The 18,971-nt window shown below is 43.0% G+C and overlaps 2 protein-coding genes across 4 annotated transcripts in view; one reads left to right on the top strand and one right to left on the bottom strand.

Moving 5' to 3' along the window:
* LOC311431289 (uncharacterized protein) overlaps positions 1 to 7,096 on the top strand; it is a 31,701-nt gene extending 24,605 nt beyond the window's left edge. Inside the window, exons 11-16 of the mRNA XM_084508640.1 lie at positions 32 to 56; positions 662 to 700; positions 2,145 to 2,246; positions 3,008 to 3,113; positions 4,483 to 5,475; positions 6,204 to 7,096. Coding sequence (XP_084364766.1) covers positions 32 to 56; positions 662 to 700; positions 2,145 to 2,246; positions 3,008 to 3,113; positions 4,483 to 5,475; positions 6,204 to 6,259 — 1,321 coding nt within the window. The 3' untranslated portion in view covers positions 6,260 to 7,096. The remainder of the gene's footprint in view (positions 1 to 31; positions 57 to 661; positions 701 to 2,144; positions 2,247 to 3,007; positions 3,114 to 4,482; positions 5,476 to 6,203) is intronic.
* A 3,610-nt stretch (positions 7,097 to 10,706) lies between these two features.
* PDCD6 (programmed cell death 6) lies at positions 10,707 to 18,855 on the bottom strand. Of its 3 annotated transcripts, none has more exons than XM_084508642.1 (6): positions 18,707 to 18,855; positions 17,017 to 17,078; positions 14,466 to 14,510; positions 13,187 to 13,339; positions 12,620 to 12,729; positions 10,707 to 11,255 (listed from the first exon to the last, which is right to left on the bottom strand). In XM_084508642.1, exons 1-6 carry the CDS (start codon positions 18,763 to 18,765, stop codon positions 11,157 to 11,159), a joined length of 528 nt encoding a protein of 175 aa, XP_084364768.1. In that variant the 5' UTR covers positions 18,766 to 18,855; the 3' UTR covers positions 10,707 to 11,156. The 3 variants fall into 3 exon arrangements, with proteins under 3 accessions (XP_084364768.1, XP_084364767.1, XP_084364769.1); XM_084508641.1 differs by having other exon boundaries at positions 13,181 to 13,339; positions 18,707 to 18,848; XM_084508643.1 differs by lacking the exon at positions 18,707 to 18,855 and adding an exon at positions 17,580 to 17,827 and having other exon boundaries at positions 13,181 to 13,339.
* Positions 18,856 to 18,971: the final 116 nt, after the last annotated feature.

Raw genomic sequence — 18,971 nt, 5'->3', positions numbered from 1 at the left:
ATCTTAATATTTTTCTTTCTTTCTTTTTGAGGTGGGAAGATGATCATAAGCATGAGGTATGTAGAGGTAGTAATTCTGCAAGTGCCTTGTATTTTAGCAGTTTCCTTACACTTGCTTTGCTTTCTTTTTCTCTGAAAAGCTTTTACTCTTTAGCTTTTTTGCTATTTTACTAATATTAGTCCAGAAGCAAAATAACTGACCTAACGACCAGAGTTTTATGTTCATCACAGCACAAGGGAAATAAATACCATATGCCAGGATGCTGACCCACCTTAGCTCACATAATTACTGTTTAAAATCACCAAGTCTGAAGCTCAGTGGCTGTAGGCCAAATCTCCCAAGCTATGCTACAGTCTCCATTGCCTTGCCACTCTTCAGATCAGAGGTGTTCTGTACTGAAGGTTTGGTTTAAATCTTACATCTAAGATTTATAATCTATTTTTGTCTAATTCAGAGGTTAAACCCTAAATGATCTCTCTAGTGTCTGTCTTGAGCAGCACTGGGCTGTTGAGGCTTAATGTTACGTGTTTGCAGCTGTGACCTACAAATACCATCTTTCATTTGGGTTGACTTTTGTTGTTAAGCATCTTGTTTTGTACAAGATGGTGCAACAAATGCTGTAGAGTTCAATGTTGTAATTTTTTCTTCCCCAATCCCACAGAATGATCCTGTTCGGAAGCAGAAAGCTTTAGAGTTCTTGGTAAGTATGTAGAATAAGAATTTGGTAAGTCTGAACAGTTGTGGAGTTTCACTGTGTGAATCAGCGAATATTGTGAAGGAGCCGTTGGTTACTGCTCAAACTCATCTGACCACAGCATTCATTTCTAAGGTACATTTTGGTGGACTTTGCTCTTGGAAAAGCTAGAGCAGCTGTAGCTTAACTTTGGCTGAGAACAGCATGCTGGATTAAATCTGAGCTCTCCCTCTGTTCCCTGGATCACTCTTCCCTTTGCTGAGGAGCCACCCCGACAAGCAGCATTAGCAGTACTGATGTTGCTCAAGTGCAGTTGGCTGCCCGTATCTACTTCCTAGGGCTGGTGAAGGACCTGAGCCAGCCGGTTTTTGCTGCCTGTGGTGCTGTGGCTAGTGCTGCTGCTGCAGAACTGGACAGCCAAGTGAAACCGGGTGATAATAGAGCACAGTTGTTGTTGGGGATGGAGAAGTTTTATCTGTTCTGTTGCTGTTGTCAGTGGCGTAATAAATCTTGTTTTGCCTTTTAGGCGTATGTTGTGGAAATATCTGACCATGTATCTTTGCCTTTTTATTCCATCAAAGTCTTGTTCTCTTGAATACTGTACCTAAAGCAATTACAACATTTCATTCTGAGTCTGAACTGCTTGTTTCTACTCTGAAATCACAAGTAGACTGTCGTGAGATGAGTGCTTCATTTCCAGCTGAAGAATGTTTTTTCTCTTTCAGTCTTTTTTTTTTTAATCTTTTAGTCTGTAGTTACTTGTGACTTTAGGAAAAGGTATAGAAAAAACAATCTAGGGATAATGAGTAAACTACCAAAAATGCTTGATAGACAGTTACTGGCTTATGTCTAATGAAGAGGTGTCACATCTACTCCTTGTGGCATAAGACTACTCTGTATTATTGTAACTTTCTGTAATCACTTATAACTTCATATACTTACCAATCCTTCTGATTGGACATGAAAAACACAGGTAAACACAGCTGTTCTGTGTTTATATAAATATATCAATGTGTTTTGTTATCTCAGGCTCCCAACATTATACATTAGGATATTATAGTAAAAACTTTCATCTTATTGTTACTAAAATTAGGGAATCAAAGCCATTTGATGAAGCTGCTCAAGATGACTTTTTATTCAGTTTTCTACACAGACACCATAGATTTAGGACTTGTGCCTTTCTCCATCTGCCACAGAATGTTAATGATTGACAGTATGGGATTGCCACAGAACCAAGGATGATGTCTTACCTCTTACCAGGCCATAATTATGTTCACGATTTTATTTTTTCATGGATGTGTGTGTGTATGGATGTATATGTGTATGTGTTATATATAAACCAATAGGATAACCTTGGTTACACCAAAATCAAAGTATAGCTGGTCTGTTTGTGTAGGTGACCCTTTGGCATCCTAATGAGCTAACAATTCTTACCATTTTTTTTCAACAGGAGACTTTTCACATCACCTCAGACTCAGAAGCAACACTCGTTGTTCACATTACGCAGGAACTTACAGAAGCTTTGAAGTCGTTTTGTGAAAAGAAAGCAGCAGTGAGTAAATTAATCTTTTTGCTGTTCACATCATGGCATTTGCTGAAAAATACAGAATGCTTCTGGATAAGTTTGAAGACCTTTCTCATTTAAATTCAGACTGAATCTTTTGAAAACAATAAAGGAAGCATGCAAGTGCCCAGTCTGGATTCTCTCGAAATCATTTAAAACCTAATGAATTATGCTGGAACTGAAAATAGGAGAGGGCTTTGAAAAAGATCCACAAAAAGGAAGAGGCTGGAGGCTGGCTGAAAGCAAGCTGAACTAATAGTGGCTGATGTGGGCTTTGCAGTATTTTGGTTCTTGTATTTCCTATTCGTGCCACATTCTGACACGTGAATAAACTGCAGGTCTCATGAGGTAGTTAAAAATTCTTGTCATTTAATCTCAGGCAGTAGCTGAGCCTGCCGTTCTGCATTCCCCAGCTAGAGACAGGAGTTGCATATACACCAGTTTTATATTTTAGCCAGGTGATGTTGAAGGTTGTGGGCCAGTATAGAAATTTGAACCAGGTGATATTGTCATTGTCGCCAGGCACCTCATTCTCTTCTCCAGAGACACACCTCTTACAAAACAATAATTTTTAAAATTTTATTTCAGAGTGTTAGTAGTGAACAGAGCAAGACGTCATTCATATGGAGTTTGCTGTCACCTAAAATAGTACTCTGCTAACTTTCTATGGGGAAATTGCTTTTTTTTTTTGTTTGAATGCTCAAGATTTTAGTTTAAAAACAGACATTCTGACCTTGTCTTTTATCTAGGTTAATTATACTAACAGTCTGAGGCCACTGATGTCAATATCTCAAGATGATTTTCCAGCAAGAAAAAACATCCCAAAACTGTATAAGCCATATGGAAAATCCAAAGGTAATGTAGGCACGTTGTTCGACTGCCTTAAGTCTGTTCTTGACATTGTGTAAATTGCAAAAATTTGCTTTTATGGCCAGCCATAGCACTTCTTTACTGGAGAACCATGTGTCTTTTCCTCTGAGTCCATTCAGGGTATCTATTTCTAAAGCCTTCATGACTTGAACCTTGACTTGCTGCATAGTATTACAGAAACAGAGGTTACAGGAAACGCAAGCAGTAACATCTGCCTGCCCTCAGTGTGAAGGTTGGTGTGTCAAGGCATCTTCAAAGAGGTAGTTGCTCATTCTTACATTACATTGAGGGAATACCTCTGCCAGGGATGCAATGAAAGAGATTTTTAGCTTGTTTCTTTAGGCTGCTGGCCTGCTAAGTAGTTGCCTCCCTCTGTTTCCCTTAAGTCTTAGGGTGAAAAGAAACTCGATAGAAAAGGACATGAGGGCGAGCTGCTAGAGTAGAGCTTTGGCAAGTTGTTGGTTGACGGTACCTCTAGAGGATTTACAGGCTTTAACTTTTGTAAATCTTTTCTATTTGTTTTTTTCTTCTAAACTGCAGAACCGATAGATTTAATAAGAAAACAAGCACTGAAAGGAAATAACGTGATTTTAGCTAACCCGTTTTATTTCATATTCAAAATGCACACATGTTGCTATCAGAAGTGTTAACTTCTTGAGACATGCTAAGTTCAATATTTATAATAGCATTTTATAATATTAATTATATTAATACATTTTATATTTATACTTATTTTATAATTTATAACTGTATATAAGGTATACAGTTAGTGTATCCTGATCTTCGTGAGCACTTTTAGGTACATCTTACCTGAGAGGCCTTCAAATAATTCCAGTGGTTGATTTTTAAGATGCTTTGACGGTAAAGCATAGTTGAATTGAGATGATTTATTAGTTGAAGGGATTAATTGGATTGAGTCAGTTGTTCAACATGGTCAAAAAACCTAACCCAGTAAAAAAACTTGCTAACCCAGTAAATAGTCAGACCAAAAGGGGCTTATAATGAATTGAGTTTCTTTTGCAAAAAATTGTCCCACTTGTAGTTAATGAATTGGAAGAAAAATCAAACCAAAAAAGGTATCTAAACTATTCTAATTACATTCAGTCTCATGCCATGTGGGTTGATGCGAAAATTAATTAGAACATGTGAGTGAAAACCTTGTCTAACCTATTTTAACGTGAGGATTTGGGGTAAAAAGATGCAAGGACTCATGTAAGACATAAAGGCAAGAAATGTGAGAAGAACTCTTCATAAAACCTCCGAGTAGTTGTGTTTTCAGTTGGTATTTTCATATTTTACTAACTTCTAGTGCCCTTTTAAAATTATGTATTTATTAATTCATTTATTTATTTAGGAAATTCCAACTGGAATCAAGGTTCTTCATCTCAGTATGAACAGTGTTCTGCAGATGATTCTTTTGCTCCTGATAACTCATACGGTTACCAAAGGGATGACAGATCATCTCCCTATGGACTAAGACCTAGTGACTTTGCGATGATGTCTGCACTCAGGGACTCTTTTGCTCTTCAGACTGGACGTCCTGCCAGTGGGATCAGTGAATGGCTGAGACAGTTCAGCCGATCTGCTTCTGGCAGTAATTTGGCCTGTGAGGCCTCTTCGTATGAGACAAATTCGGTGAGTGAGTACTCAGCAGAATATATGCCCAAAGATGTGCGAGGAAGTAAGCTCCCCGACAACAGACTGCCGTACGGCGAGGAAAGTACAAACTGGAGGAGCCAACAAACGTGTACAAAAGCAAGGAGCTTAAGTGATCAAGGATTACCCTATCCCAATTCTTTGTATCCTTCATCTGGAAGATACTCAGCAAACTATCCTTCACAAAGCTATTCCTCTTACAGGAGTGATGGGCCTGCGAATTCTTGTACGTCTTCTGCACATTCTGCTTCTTCAGGAAGAGGTGGCTCCAGGTGGAACGAGGGCTCCAGGTGGAACCAGGACTCCAGGTGGAATGAGAACAGCAGGTGGAACCAGGACTCCAGGTGGAACCAGGACTGCAGGTGGAACGAGAACATCAGGTGGAACCAGGATACCAGGTGGAACCAGGACTCTAGGTGGAACCAGGATTCTAGCTGGAACCGGGAAACTAGGTGTCAAGAATACAGGCATCAGAAGTCAGGCCACAGAAGTGACTGGGGTTCACGTCACCATCCCTTCTCTGGCGGTGGTTCATACAGAGATGACCAGCAGTTCAGAGGCTCAGACACGACGTTTGATGAAGACGCTGTTGATCTTGCTCCTAACACTTTGAACAGACTAGGAGGAAATGATATACCTGCAATGACCAGGATGCTCAAGCAGTTGGCTCCGTATTATCCAGCCCTTCAAAGTAAGATTATAATTAGTTCTTGTAAAGTGAGTTACATCAACATACGTGCTTAAAATAAATGTGAGATCATGTGCTGCAGAGATAGTATGCTTAGTTCAGGGTAGAGTCCATTCTGATCAGCGCCTGTATCGGATGAAGAATAGCAGTAATTGCCTCTCTGAGGAGGCTTTGCCACTTGGCATTTAGATAGGGCTGTAAGTCAGAGGAAAAATTTGATAGCACAAAAAAATCCTGAACTGAAATGTTTGTTCTGGGTCATCTTGCTAGCTAGCATCTTGTGTCATGGTGGGAGTTTGTACTGCCGGGGTGGCGACTACGGGGAGGGGATGTGTTGGCATAAAGAAAAAAGTATTGGAATGCGTGCAGGGTGGCACTGTAGTAGATGAAAGTGTTCAAAATGGATCAAACACCTTGGAGCAGCAAGCCAGAAGTGGTGTCAGAGAGCTGGTTCATTACATGAAAACGTGTTTTTTCCCATTATTGCAAAAATACTCCTTAACGTTAAAAAGGGTGATTGTGCTTTGGAAATAGATTATAAAACATTTAAAGGCAGTTGGATAGATAGCTGTCAGTGGGGGGGAGTTTGGACAGATGCGAACTATGCTCGTGGTACTACAGCTAGGAACGTTTAGTGAATAGTAACGTTTTCATTTTAACATTCTGTGCCATATAATGTGAAATAACATGAAAAAGAAGTAACTTCACGTTCTTTTATCTCCCCTTTCTAGAAATAGATATTCAGACGTTAGCCAATGTGCTAGTAGAAACTAGAGGAAAAGATTAAGGAGCAACGACTGCTGAACTGGAAACATGATCAGATTCAAGCATCTTCATCTCTTGGCATTCAGGAAAAGACTGCGTTTGATTGTGGGACTGGTTTTGGAAGGGGAAAGGGAGGTAGAGTTCAACATTTTAACGTGGTAAATGTAGCTGGAACACAAACTTGCACATAAAGGAGGTGAACACTATTTTGTTTAGGCTTTTTTAAAGTATTTGTTATATCTTAGTATATTGCAGAAAAATCTTTTGTTATTTTTTGAAAATATGTTAATGTTATTCTGTCAGGAAAAAGCTAATGGCCCTTTTAGCATCCTTCCCCACTCAGAAAAAAAAGAAAGGTTTGCTTTTATGTTAACTTTTTAGGAAGAAAGCTCACTGAAAATTCAGATCTGTTGCATGAAAATGCAGGTGTATTTTCCTTCAAACAAAGTTAAGGTCAGTTAATGTAAGGCTTTATAATTTGGATATTTTAGAAATTGATACACTACATTTCTGTTTAGGATAACGAAAGGCGAGTGTCGCAGCAAAGGTATTCTCTGGCTTAATGTCATGCTGTGTGAGAAAAATGTAATTGGTTTTAGGGGATGGGTATGTAATGGGGCATTTTACCTGCCTTTGTTTTTGCAGAATGGAAAGGGACATGCAATATAGGCAGACTTTTTTATCCTGCTTAGAATGAAACTGTTGCAAATTGACTTAGAAACTCATTTGTTGAATTGGTCCATACTAAAAGAGAAAATTCTTCATTCTTCCTTATAGAAAAACGCATATTAAGAAATAATAGAACCTATAAGGCAATTAGTTAAAATAATAGGGAAAATTAAAAAAGTAATCAAAATGACATACTGAGAAGTAATCACCAGTTCATGATGTTTATCAGTGGTCCAGACTTATGTTTTCTTCTCCCTGCACCTCTGAGTTGTAAGTTCATGAACTCCCAGCAGTAGATGTCTGCTTTATGTAACCGAATAGAGTGTACATGTGGCTAAAAAGAGGGACTAGAGTGAGACAGGTTACTCCCCAACATCTGTTTTCCTTTTCACCACTGTGCTATGGACTATAATTTTTCTTCTCATCTATACCTGGAATATTTATTTGTCCCTGCTGGAGTAGGGTTTGTCTTCATGAGCTGTCATACTACTGCATTCACAGAAAATAACTTTGGAACTTGACATGTAAATTTGAACACAAAGGCAACAAAGCAGCTGATTATAGAGCATATAAATGTGATTCTCTAAAATTCTCCTCCTACTGTTGTTTTGCTTGCACATCAGAAAAGATCCACTTTCATTCTTAATTCTTGTACCCTGTTTCCTTTCCTCCAGAAAGTGTAGTGCAACTAAATACTGAAACTGCAGAAAAACTCTGCAAATTAACGTTACGACCTTTTCAGCTGGGATCTTTGTAGAGAAGTCACTTTTCTTCAGTTCTGACTCCCTTTGGGATATTCCAGTGGCGTACAGTAGCTGGATGAGCTCTTCCCAACTTAGATGCTCTTTCGTCCTCCACATTCCCTTCTTATTTTTTGTTCTGGGGAACAGTTCCTGCTCATTGCACAGGGTCCTGCTTTGGGGAAACAGTTCCAGCATTTTGAAGTGAATTTGGAATTGTAAATGAGCTAAGAAATGCCTTTCATCATTGAGTTACTGATGGCTTCCCAAACTGTAAGTAAGCATTTAGTCTTATAAATGCTCCTTTCTTCAGTTTCAGTCTTCAATTTTTACAAAATCAATGAACTTCTTGGTATGTGTCTCTGTTGGTTCTTTTACATAAGCACGAGCATCTAGGGATTTAAGTTGGCAGTTTGCACTGCCAGCCTCTCTTACCCCTTCTGTGCAACTGCTCCCAGTGCATCCATCGGTTTATTCTTTACAGTTCCTTTCAATCACTTGGCTAAGCCAGTTTCAGCTTCATCGCTGCTTTCTCTTTAATTTTCTTCTTTCCAAAGACTTCCTAGCTTTGAAAATTAAGAGCTTCAGTGTACAGGAGCTGTACTGATACTGGCCTGGGCTCTGCCACTTGGTACTCCCAAATTCGTTGTCCCCACAATTGATTTCAGAGACTGTTTCCCCCCTGCATCCTATACCAGCAAACAGGTGTAGCTGGCTTGTGCCAAACAAGCAGTATCTTTATTTTCACAGGAACACATTCCTCTGTGGAGTTCAATTTCCTAGCAGTCAAGTGAAGTACAGGAAGAATGGACAGAAGCATCTTCAGGATGCAACTCTGCAAAGGGGTCGTTTGCCCTTGTGACAGGAGTAATGAAGCTTGGTTTGTTTTTTCAGGGCTGTTTAGAACTGCGGTGCTGGGCATCATTGCCTTGTTCAGAGGGTTTCTGTGACATCTTCTCCCTCTCTCTGGAGGGCCAGGTATTTACAACTCGAAATGTTTTCTTTTACAGGGTCTCTCTTTCAGTCATTGTCAATCCCTCCAGGGAATGTGCCTGTTTCACTTCTTTCTGTCTAGCCAGCATCTCGTCCTACAAACATGTCTTCTGACAGATCGTGACTTTGGGTTCTGGCCGTCTTCTTTTCACTTAGTTCAACCCTGCCATTTTTAAAGGAGGATTCAGCTGAGAGCAGGAAAAGCACAACATAAATCCAGGCTGCTGACCTTTTGGGCACGTGACCAGCAGTGGCCACAAAGGCACCAAGTAAGAAGACTTCGTGGAGGGGAAGAAAAAAACAAAACAACACAGAAGTGCCTTGGGAGTTCCGCCACCCTAGCAGTTACCACAGTAGGATTGCCTAAGCTGTTTCACTTTCCTGCATTGGCCAATTTTCTTGAGTCAGCCTCTGGCTACTTGTGCCTGAGAAACCTCTGCCTTCTCCTGCTCCTGTGTACTACAGGACTGGAGCAGAACGAGTTCTTTGCCTGTCCCTGTTCCAGGCTCTGGTCCTTCAGGGCCTTGGAAACCATCTTCGCAAGGTAGGCACTGATTGCTTCAGTGCAGCATTAATACAGCGGCACTCAGTGGCTCTGGCACTGAGGTCAGATTTTTGAGGCTGCAGCAGAGCCCTTTGAACCGATTTTGCTTTTCCTTAAAAGGCCATTGATTAAAAAAAAAAAAACAAAAAAACAACAGGACAGAGCAGGCTTTGAGGGATCTCTGGTCTACTTTCAGCCGGTTGCTTGGGCTGTGGTGTACTTGCTTTTGCACCTTCAGAAGCATCTCTGTGTCCCACTGAGGCGAGAGCCATCCCAGTCCAGGGACGCTGGTAATTTTCCACACCAGCACGGCTCCCTCAGAAAGTGCTGGCAGCTCCGGTGGTTCTACAGCAATCACTGATGTGTGATGACACTGGCTGAAAAAAAAAAGGCTGCCTTCTTCACAGGCCACAACCTGGGTAATTTCTCTGCTACCAGCTTTAGTTCTAGTTTTATCTTGGACCTATTCTTGATCCCAGATTTACTGGATTTCATTTGGTCAGATGTATGATCCAAAGGGACACGTCCCTTAGTGGGAAAGGAGCAAGGAAGCTCTTTTTAGCCGAGGCCTCTAAATAGGAAATCTCTTTTGAGCCCAGAAATACAGGGCTCATTTCTTTCTTTCTTTCATATTCCCTCAGGAATTCGTATTCTCATTTCTTTCTCCCTCCCTTCAGGAATACATGCAGCACATACATACACAGAGTTCCGGGGAGGTAAGTTGCAGGCAGTATCTGTTGGAAAGCTTTCTCCCTGGTCTCCTTAAAGTAAGTTAGGCTGTTGAGGTGGTCGCTGGTGTGTTTGCCACCATTCCTGTCCCCCACATCCCAGACGCAATCCATCGCCCTTTGGAGGCCAGACACCCCTTCTGGGTGCCCCCAGTGCTTTGCTGCGAGCACCTGTCACTCCCTACAGATTTCCCACCACAAAGGTGTTTAGGAAGTGTTACCGAAATGTCACCAGGGGCTGCTGTTAACCTTTGTAGTCATGTCCTGACAAGTAACAGCCACAGGTAAGCTTTAAATGCTTCGGGCAGTGCAGCTGTAAGATTGTCTTTGCTTCTTCAAAGTTACTGCAGGAGCTGGTGCGTGACAGGAAGGAACCGAATTACTTTTTCTGCTTCAGTTTTCCATCTGCAAGTGGTGAGGTTGAGGTTTTGAGGATGCTTGACTGTCAGCTCAAGGCCACTTCAGAATGAGTGCTTCACCACAAGAAGGAGGATTATTTGTGGTAAATGAGCACCCTAAGCAGAGGGAACTACATCTGGAGGAACTAGAGGTTTATTTTTGTAGGGAACTCACTGCGGAAGATACAGTATAGGACAAAGATGAGAAGCAGTTCTATTGGAAGATGTCCCAAGGATACCCTGAAAGGAAGGGGCAGCTAGAAAGCAAAAATACAAAGCAAAGCAAAAAGGCCACCTCTGTTAAGTGGCAGGGACCCCTGAGCCACAGAAAACTGAACACAGAAACACAACCCCCACCATTCCCTTAAAAACTTGTACAAAAATAAAGCAGGCTGTGTAAGTTGGTCTAGCACTTTTACTTAACTTTAAATTCTGTATTAAAAATTAATACATTAACCTCTTAGAAAAGTAAGGCACATGCAAAACATGTTGTGCAACTTCGGCGTTCCGACTCTGACAAACTAACAAGCACTATTTTAATTTGGCATTTCTAAAGAGTCATTTTTTTCCTCATGCAGGATATGTGGAAGAAAGTTAGGTTTGACATTGCACTGGTTAAATCTAGGCTCTGTGCTTTCTGTACCGCAGTAAGCGAGAGGTGGTCGATCTTACGGTAATACAAAACGAAAACCAACTCAAGTACAGATTCTGAAGGTGACGACGAACGTACAAAATTTAAGAATGTGAAATTATATCCATTATAATACATCCATAATCTTAGTCAGTACATGATCATTTGGCAACTCCAGTCTGTACAGTGCCAGGGTGGAATCCCGAGTCGTCGATGTCATACGATGCTGAAGACCATGGACAGGTACTGCTCGTAGGACACCTGAATCCAGCCGTCCTGATCCGTATCGTAACGCCGGAATACGTCGGTCAGCCTCTAAAAAAGGGGGAGAAAAACACACATTTTGGTACACGCTAAAATCAAACTGGCAGCTATTCTGCTTGTCCCCGAGGTTTCTCTAGCTGTATGAACACTTGCTGTGCATGCCCTCTGAAGGCACTGTATGGTTTTTGTGCCTTAGAGGTAGCTCTTTGCTGCATCTTGTGCTCAAGCTGTGCAGCAGATCTGAGTTCATGATGTATCTTATGATATGACACCTACGCCTAACCAGGCACTTCTTTATGGAGCAGACAGCTTTTTATAGCTGGCTGCTGGGGAGGTGGGAACAATCTGGAGACAGAGTCTAATGAGTACCATGTCCATTTCTCATCTTTTTGGCCAAATCTGTTCAATGCGTCACCAAAAGTACAATTTGCTCCTATTGCAAATTAATATAAAAGTAACTTATGTTTCAGCAGCAGTGTTTGATTTACGGCTACAGATGTAAAGCTGAAAGGAGAAGACCAAAACTTAGGGAAATAATGAAGATCTACTTACAGAGCACTCCCTTCTCTTCATGGTGCATATAGGAAAATAGCTAGGATACTGCTGCAACAACAGCCAGCGTAAGAAAAAAATGCCTCTAACTAGCCTGCTAAAATTCAGCTTGTCCACTTTTCCCCAAAGCCTTACATGTATTTCTGAAATGTCCGAGATTCTTAGAGAAACCTTAAGCTTATCAGTGCTTAAGGGCTTGTAATTTCTCAGGGTGAGAAATCATTCAGCAATTTATTTCTAAACAAGATGTACCTGTAAAACAGCAGTTCCCTCTCGATAAATTCACATACACACTCCTATTACTGGAATTTTTGGTGGTGTTATTTGTTTTGTTTTAAATGTCTTTTACTACCATTGCCCCTGCAGAAATAGCAGTGACAAAAGACCAGATAATTCAGCTATTAGGTCAAAATCTTTGTAATCAGAGCCTTAAACAGAGATGCAAAAGTCCTTGCAATCAAATTACAAGAACTTTATTTTGGAGTATACTCAAGAGGGCAACATGGGGCATGATACACTCCAGTTTTAACACACCCAAGATCCTTAAAATATGTTTGTGTATTAAAGCTAATGAAAACAGTGTTAAATGTTTTCATTTTAAAACCACTGAAACTATTTTACATTTTTTCACTCCATAAAACCATTTAAGAAGTCAAGAAAAATGGTTTCGGGCTTACTTATATGTGATGCAAATGGATAACAAGCGAAGGCCAGTGAATTAAGGTGTTTCTAGCACCTCCTGTATACTTCAAATGAACAGTTATGTATAAGTTCTAGATTGAAAATAATTAAAGGGAACCATAGAAGTTTAAGAAAAGGTGTGTTTTTTCCAGTTGACATCAAAAGTACATCTCCTTTCTTACCTGTAAAACAACACAGCACTGAATAAAGTCATCGAAAGCAACTTGGCCTCTTCCTTGTCTGTCAAACTTCCGAATAAGGATATCGTAGAATTGATCAGACAGGCGGTAACCTTGGAAAAGAGAAGCCCTTTAAAATGCTTCCACTACCACAGCCTTTCTAGGAAAACAGCCAGCTGCTTCAGCGGCCATCTGAATATCTGTGCTGCACAGCACGGGTGTTCAGCCAAAATGCATGCAATAAAAACCGGGCTCAGCAACGATGACACACGGTCACAGCAAACAGAAGGGTGGGTTAAAGTGACTTAACACTTTGCTGACAGAACAAACGTTTCACACTCATGTACTGCCCCACGCATCTCATCTTTTCTTTGAAAGGAAATATATACTTTAAACAAAAAACCTGCTTCTGGCACAAATATCTTTAAAAGTTACCTTCATCTACTGCATTTCACCCATCTCATTTTTATTTTCAGTCACCTTTGTCAGAGCAGTGCAGCCCTGACAATAAGCTCATCTGCTGACATAACCCGGTCAGAAAAACAGTAATTACAAATGAATTACCAAAACCTGTTAGTGCTTGCTTTAGCTCATGTTTGTCAATCATTCCAGAATTGTCTCTATCATACGTTCGAAAGACATTCTGCCAGTCTGTGATGTACTTCCAGACTCCTGTGAATTCGTTGAAGTTCACGCCACCTTTGTTTTCTCTGTCAAACATGCCTGAAACAGAAAGCAGAAACCCGTGTAAAACCTTAGCTCTACTAACACTCTGTAAGAGCTACTGCTATTTTAAGAAGGAAGCGTGACTGCTTTGAGGAGTACTGAAAACAGGTAAGAAATGGCTAAAATACAAGTGATATCTTGGAAAGTTCTGCCAAAAAAAGCAAAGTCATCCACTGAAGGAGGAAGTGATGAAGCAAAATAAGAGGACCAGAGTGAATCACAGAGTATTTGCTTTTCCTGGGTTTTCATTTCCAGTCCGACAGTATTTAGGGCGTGATTTGTAATCCAGTGACAGAGAGAGGGGTTTGCTCTTTTCTAAGGACTTATAAAAAAAACTCTACAGCATCTGCTGACTGCCCAAAGCCTCTGAATATCCCTCAGCACTTAACTCAGCAATACTGTTACCTGCATACAAGTAGCACCTTGCACAGCCAGGGGCTTCTGGCTGCTGCTGAGCAACTTTTAAAAACCGAGCAAAAGCTTTAGGCCTTGGACTTATGAACTGTATGACTGAAAATTGGGTTTGTGCCGGAATTTTTTCCTTTCCTGAATTTTTCCCTTTCCCTTTTCTTCCCTATTACTGGCAGCTGGTTTAGGACTATAAAGAATTCAAGCGTTGTAAAGCCTGCTTGGGCTTTTCAGAGGAGAACACAGGATTAAATTGCAGACTAGCAAAAACAAATTACAAAGACAAAGCCGCGTGATGTCTCTAAAATATTTAAGCTGACACTTTCCCCAGTAACAGTTGAGTAACACCTGAGGAACATCCTCTCAGGCTACTTTGACAAGCGCGTGTACCTGTACACAAAGGGCATTCATTTATTATTCAAAAGGGGCAGTACTTCAGTTTATCTTAAAACTACTGGGCTGTGTGGACAAAAAAAAGGTGACAACTTACGTGCCACCTTACAGTCAAAGACCAGCTTCTTAACACCACAGCCAAACTGGTTCAAGAGTCCTTTGAACAGGCTTTTAATATTACAGCAGGAACACACACTGAGCATGTGTAAAATACTTGGATTTCCCTGAAACAACTCAGCAGCGACAGCTTTCTCACTTGTCTGTCAGACCAAACCCCGAGAGCATCCCTCCCATCTGCCTGGCGTCACACAACCGCACTCACCAAGGATTGACCTGACTGTGGCGGGGTTAAACGGAGTCCACGTGCCTGAAACAGAAAGAATTCACTTAGTTCCTTGAGACTTAAGTAACGTTCAAAAAACACAACTGACCAACAAGCTAACAAAAAACCCGTAAGAAATATAAATAGTGGATTCAGAGCTAAATGAGGTGGAGCCAGAACATTACAACAGAGCCCCTGTGAGGTGGTTGTGTTTATCTTCTTATTTTACTGATGGGTTCTGCAAAAAACAGGGCCACAGAGTGCAGCTGTGTGGAGAGACCCGTGCTTTGCTGGAGCAAGAGGCCGGGGAGTAGGTGCTTACACCAGCCCCGAACTCCTCCTGCAGGAGGAGGAACGATCAGCGCAGACCTGCAGAGGCAGCAGCAGGAAGCACAACTCTTCCTCAGCCAGGCCGTGTGACCGTTGCCACACGAACAGAAAGGGAAGCAGAGGAGATTAAAAATGGCTCTGAAAATGCTCGAGCAAGCAGTATTTTAGAGAACAACGATTCCCTTGATTTCTGTCAGGAGATAAGTCTAAAATTATTAATTATTAACAGGGCGCCAGCATTTAATTCTGAATAGAATGGAGGAAAAAGTGAAAACACAGTTTGAAAGTTAATTTATTTTATGCTGAAATTTTCCAAGAGACTAACACAGATTCCATACAGGGAAACCCCAGCAACTCCAGTGCCAAGGAGCTGTACAGATTTCAGCTTGTTCCAATAGATAGCGAAAAACGATTTCCTCCCACTCCCCTGACACCGTCGTTAACAAGTCAGCACAGGAAAATAAAAATAAACAGCCAAGGGAGCACAGGACTTTATTGTGCAAACAACCTCCCGAAGCAATCATCAGTCCCTCCCTGATACGCGCCGTGTCACCTGCATAACCCTGACGGTCTGGAAAGCTGAGTGTGGAGCACGGGGGAACTCCGGGGTGCAGGGAGAACTGGGAGACCTGTGCGCTCCTTTCGGATGGCTCAGAATCCCCTCCCGTTCTTTTAGCCCGTGGCAGATTGCAGGCCGGCCACACACAGCCACCCACCAGAGGATACATTTTGGAAAGACCGCACTGAGTGGTTTGTGACATGAGCGTACAAGATGTAAAGCCCCCTGGAGCGAAGGAAGCCAGCAGCTGGATCAACGCTTCGCTGAACAGCGAGTTCAGTGGGTGGGGATCTGTCAAATCTGCAAAGCACTGAAACCTCTACCCTACACCGCCAACAAGGGACGAGGTCAGTCAGCCATCGCTATTACATTATTTAAATTTGATCAGATGAGGAGATATTTAAATTATATAAAATGTACAATGCCAGGTGAAGCCAGGCATTTTGTACAACCCTGGAATTTTATGTGAAAACAGCGGCTTAACCCAGTTAGCTTGGCTTCTGCTGAGGAATTTGTTCAAAACAGCCTTTCAGTTATGAGTCAGGTGCAGCAGCGACAACACACTGCTTTTCATTCATCAGGTATATTACCAAACAGAAATATTCTAGTAAGTCTACATTACTTACAAGACTGTATTTTTACCAAATCGGGCCATCCACTTTTATTTCGGGCAGGTGATTCCTGACAAAAGGAGCCTCTCAGTCTGTGGCCCTGCAGCCAGCTCACAGCACCAGCTTAAGCCCTTCTCAGCCACGCTGCGCCAGAAGGATGAAGGGTTTGAACCTTGGGAGAGGGGGAGCTCGATACAAACTCAGAGATGCACAGCTTCAAAATGCTCTTTTTCAGAATACTGAGTGAAAAAAGCCCAAACCAACACCCAAAGCAACAACTCTGAGTCACCAGAGGGAAAAAAAAAAAAAAAAAAAAAAAAAAAGACTACTGGAAAAAATTATCCTGTCTGTATTTTGCTTCCCTGAGTTATTTGACCACGCCCCAGTTCCTATTCCAGCATTACGGAACGGAACTGACAGACACCACAGAAGTGCTAATACCAGATTCAGAGGGCATCTTTCTATTTCGTTAGGAAGTAAATTTAAAAAAGCCTCATTAAAAAAAAATTACCATCTTCACTTCCTGCACCTTACTGAATGAAAAGATTTTATGCATGCTAAAAATGCTGTAAACATACGATCCTCATCCAGGTCACACACACTGACCCTGGTTAAGAAGGAAAGGTTCAGTTGCGATCAGCAAGGAATAAAAACCACGGCGTGTATTTATGCTTTCTAGGAAACAGAGCTGGAAAAAATAAAGGGATGCACATGCCTTTAATCCCCAGCATGCAAATCTGTAATGTTCACAACAGGAATTGAGTTTGTGAGGCATTATTAACATGCACCAAACCCAGAAAATATCCCTTGAAATCCAAAAAGCAGGACCAGTGTGCTCAGCAAAAACCAATGAAATAAAATCAGGACTATTGTCCACTTCCTTCCTCCCTTCCAGCCTTTTGCTGTCGATTAAATGCTCCTAATCTCCTAATCAGTGTTAAGGATGTTTCCCCCCAATTAAAAAAGAATTCTGGCATCGAGTAAGCAGTCTCACATGAAATTCAGCATTAAGTTCACAGCGAACTACCTCAGTGCTCATTCACAGACTCACCATTGGACAATGCCTGCTGGAGTTCCGTATCAGATATTACTCCACTCCTATCTTTATCAACCCTGGAGGCAGGAAAAGAAAAGAATGACAAACTTTAAATGGCTGAAATTCACACATATCAGTTACAGAAGACCTCAACATTCTGGTTCATACTCACTAAATAAAATGCAATTAGTGGCCTTTATGGAAAAGAATAATCTTATTTGGTAAATCATTCACGGTTATTGCAAATTAAACACGTCACTCAGACCAATGAACCATTCTGGGACAGGACACAAGGGTACAACGCAAACTGCAGAACCTGCATAAGAGCGAGGAGAGACACAAGAACACACCTGGAGAGCAGAACGGGTCGGGCACAGCCCCTAGAAGAAAGCTGTTTCCAGAAATACTGCAACAAATCTACTGCAACCCCCTGACACCTGCCCAGGGTTCAAAGTACAAAGAAGCGCAGACAGGTGCCAGCTTCCCTGCAGCCCTCACATCTATGGCCGTAGAGAAGGGAGCTCTGTCCCAAAATGAATAAGCTAAGCAATTTCTGCCCAGGCAAAGCATGGGCACACCTTCTGCAGAAGCGTATCTGAAGGTGATCTCACAGGATGACTTTCCCCTTGCCAGCGATGATTCGTTTCTCCTCAGTTCCAACCATTCCCAGTCCTGCCCGGCTGATCCTTCTGCAGCAGCTCTTTTATTCCTGTGGTCCTTGTTGTCCTTTTCTACAGCTTTTCAGTTCTTTCTGCTAAATTCCTTCCCCATCTCCAGAATGGCACAAACCACATACAGAACTCAGCACACACATAAACAGCATGGACTGTAACAACAAAAGACACTCCCCTTTTTATTCACTATTTCTTTTCTAGGTATTTTATCACTGGATTTACTTTTAATGAGCTGCTACACGAAGCTAAGCCGACATTTTCATGAAAACATGGTTTCATGGCTGCTTTCACACCGATGGGCACCTAAGCTCCACCATGTTGCTCTCTTGTTCTCCTAGTCAAAAGAACAGGGGGAGGAACTGCGATGAAAAAAAGCTCAGGGGTTGAGATCACTCACCTATTGCTGTCATGGGCACAATAAACTCAGCATAAGGACATTAAGCAGTGAGAAACTAAAAGTAAGCTAAAAACACCTCCCCCCCACATACACCACCTTCTACCTCCTCCCCCCTCAAGGAGCACAGGGGGATGAGGGAACAGGGGGCTGCGGTCAGTCCCTGACGCTTTGTCTCTGCCGCTCCTTCACGGTCACTCCGTGCCCCTGCTCCACCGGGGGCTCCTCCACCCATGGGGGGGCTGCAGCATGGAGATCTGCTCCGTGTGGGACCCATGGGCTGCAGGGGGACAGCCTGCTCCACCAGGGGCCTCTCCACAGGCTGCAGGGGAACTGCTGCTGCCTGCCTGGAGCACCTCCTGCCCTCCTGCTGCGCTCACCTGGCGGGCTGCAGGGCTGTTTTTTTCCACATTTTCTCACTCCTCCTCCTTTGTGTCTCCCCCTCACGGTGCCCTCTCCAGCTCCCCCCCGCCCAGGACCCGGCCCTCAGGGCCCCGCCCGGCCCCGCACCGCGCTCCCCCGGGGCCCTCCCAGGCCTCGCTCCGGCTGCCGGACCCGGGCACCCCGGCACCCCCGGCACCTCGGGCCGGGCCGGCGGACACCCCCCGGCCCCTCCCAGCCCCCGGCCGCCCCTCACCGCTGGAAGACGCCCCACAGGAACGAGGCCTCGGGCATCGGAGCCCCCGCCGCCATCATGGCCGCCGCCCGGCAGCCAACTAACCCGCGCGCGCTTCCGGGGCGGGGCTTCAAGGGCCCAGGGCGGCGCCGGATTGGGCGAGGCAGCCGAGGCCACGCCCCCGCGGCAGGGCGGGAGCAGGCGCGCGGCGCCCGCCCGTTGCCAGAGCGACGCCGCCGCCGCCGCCAGGGGGCGGGAAGGGGGCGGGGCGGGGCCCCCCTGAGGG

Source organism: Aythya ferina (genome assembly GCF_964211825.1).
Source record: "Aythya ferina genome assembly, chromosome: 2".
NCBI classification, from domain to species: domain Eukaryota; kingdom Metazoa; phylum Chordata; class Aves; order Anseriformes; family Anatidae; genus Aythya; species Aythya ferina.
The sequence above is the reverse complement of the archived record's forward strand: the minus strand, read 5'-3'. Positions and strand labels throughout refer to the sequence as shown.

Coding starts and splice junctions, on each gene's coding strand:
- PDCD6 (XM_084508641.1), bottom strand. CDS start 18,765: ATGATGGCGGCGGGGGCTCCGATGCCCGAGGCCTCGTTCCTGTGGGGC. Junction 13,340..14,465: donor CACAGTCAGGTCAATCCTTG/GTGAGTGCGGTT, acceptor TTTCTGTTTCAG/GCATGTTTGACAGAGAAAAC. Junction 12,730..13,180: donor GCAAGCACTAACAGGTTTTG/GTAATTCATTTG, acceptor CTCTTTTCCAAG/GTTACCGCCTGTCTGATCAA.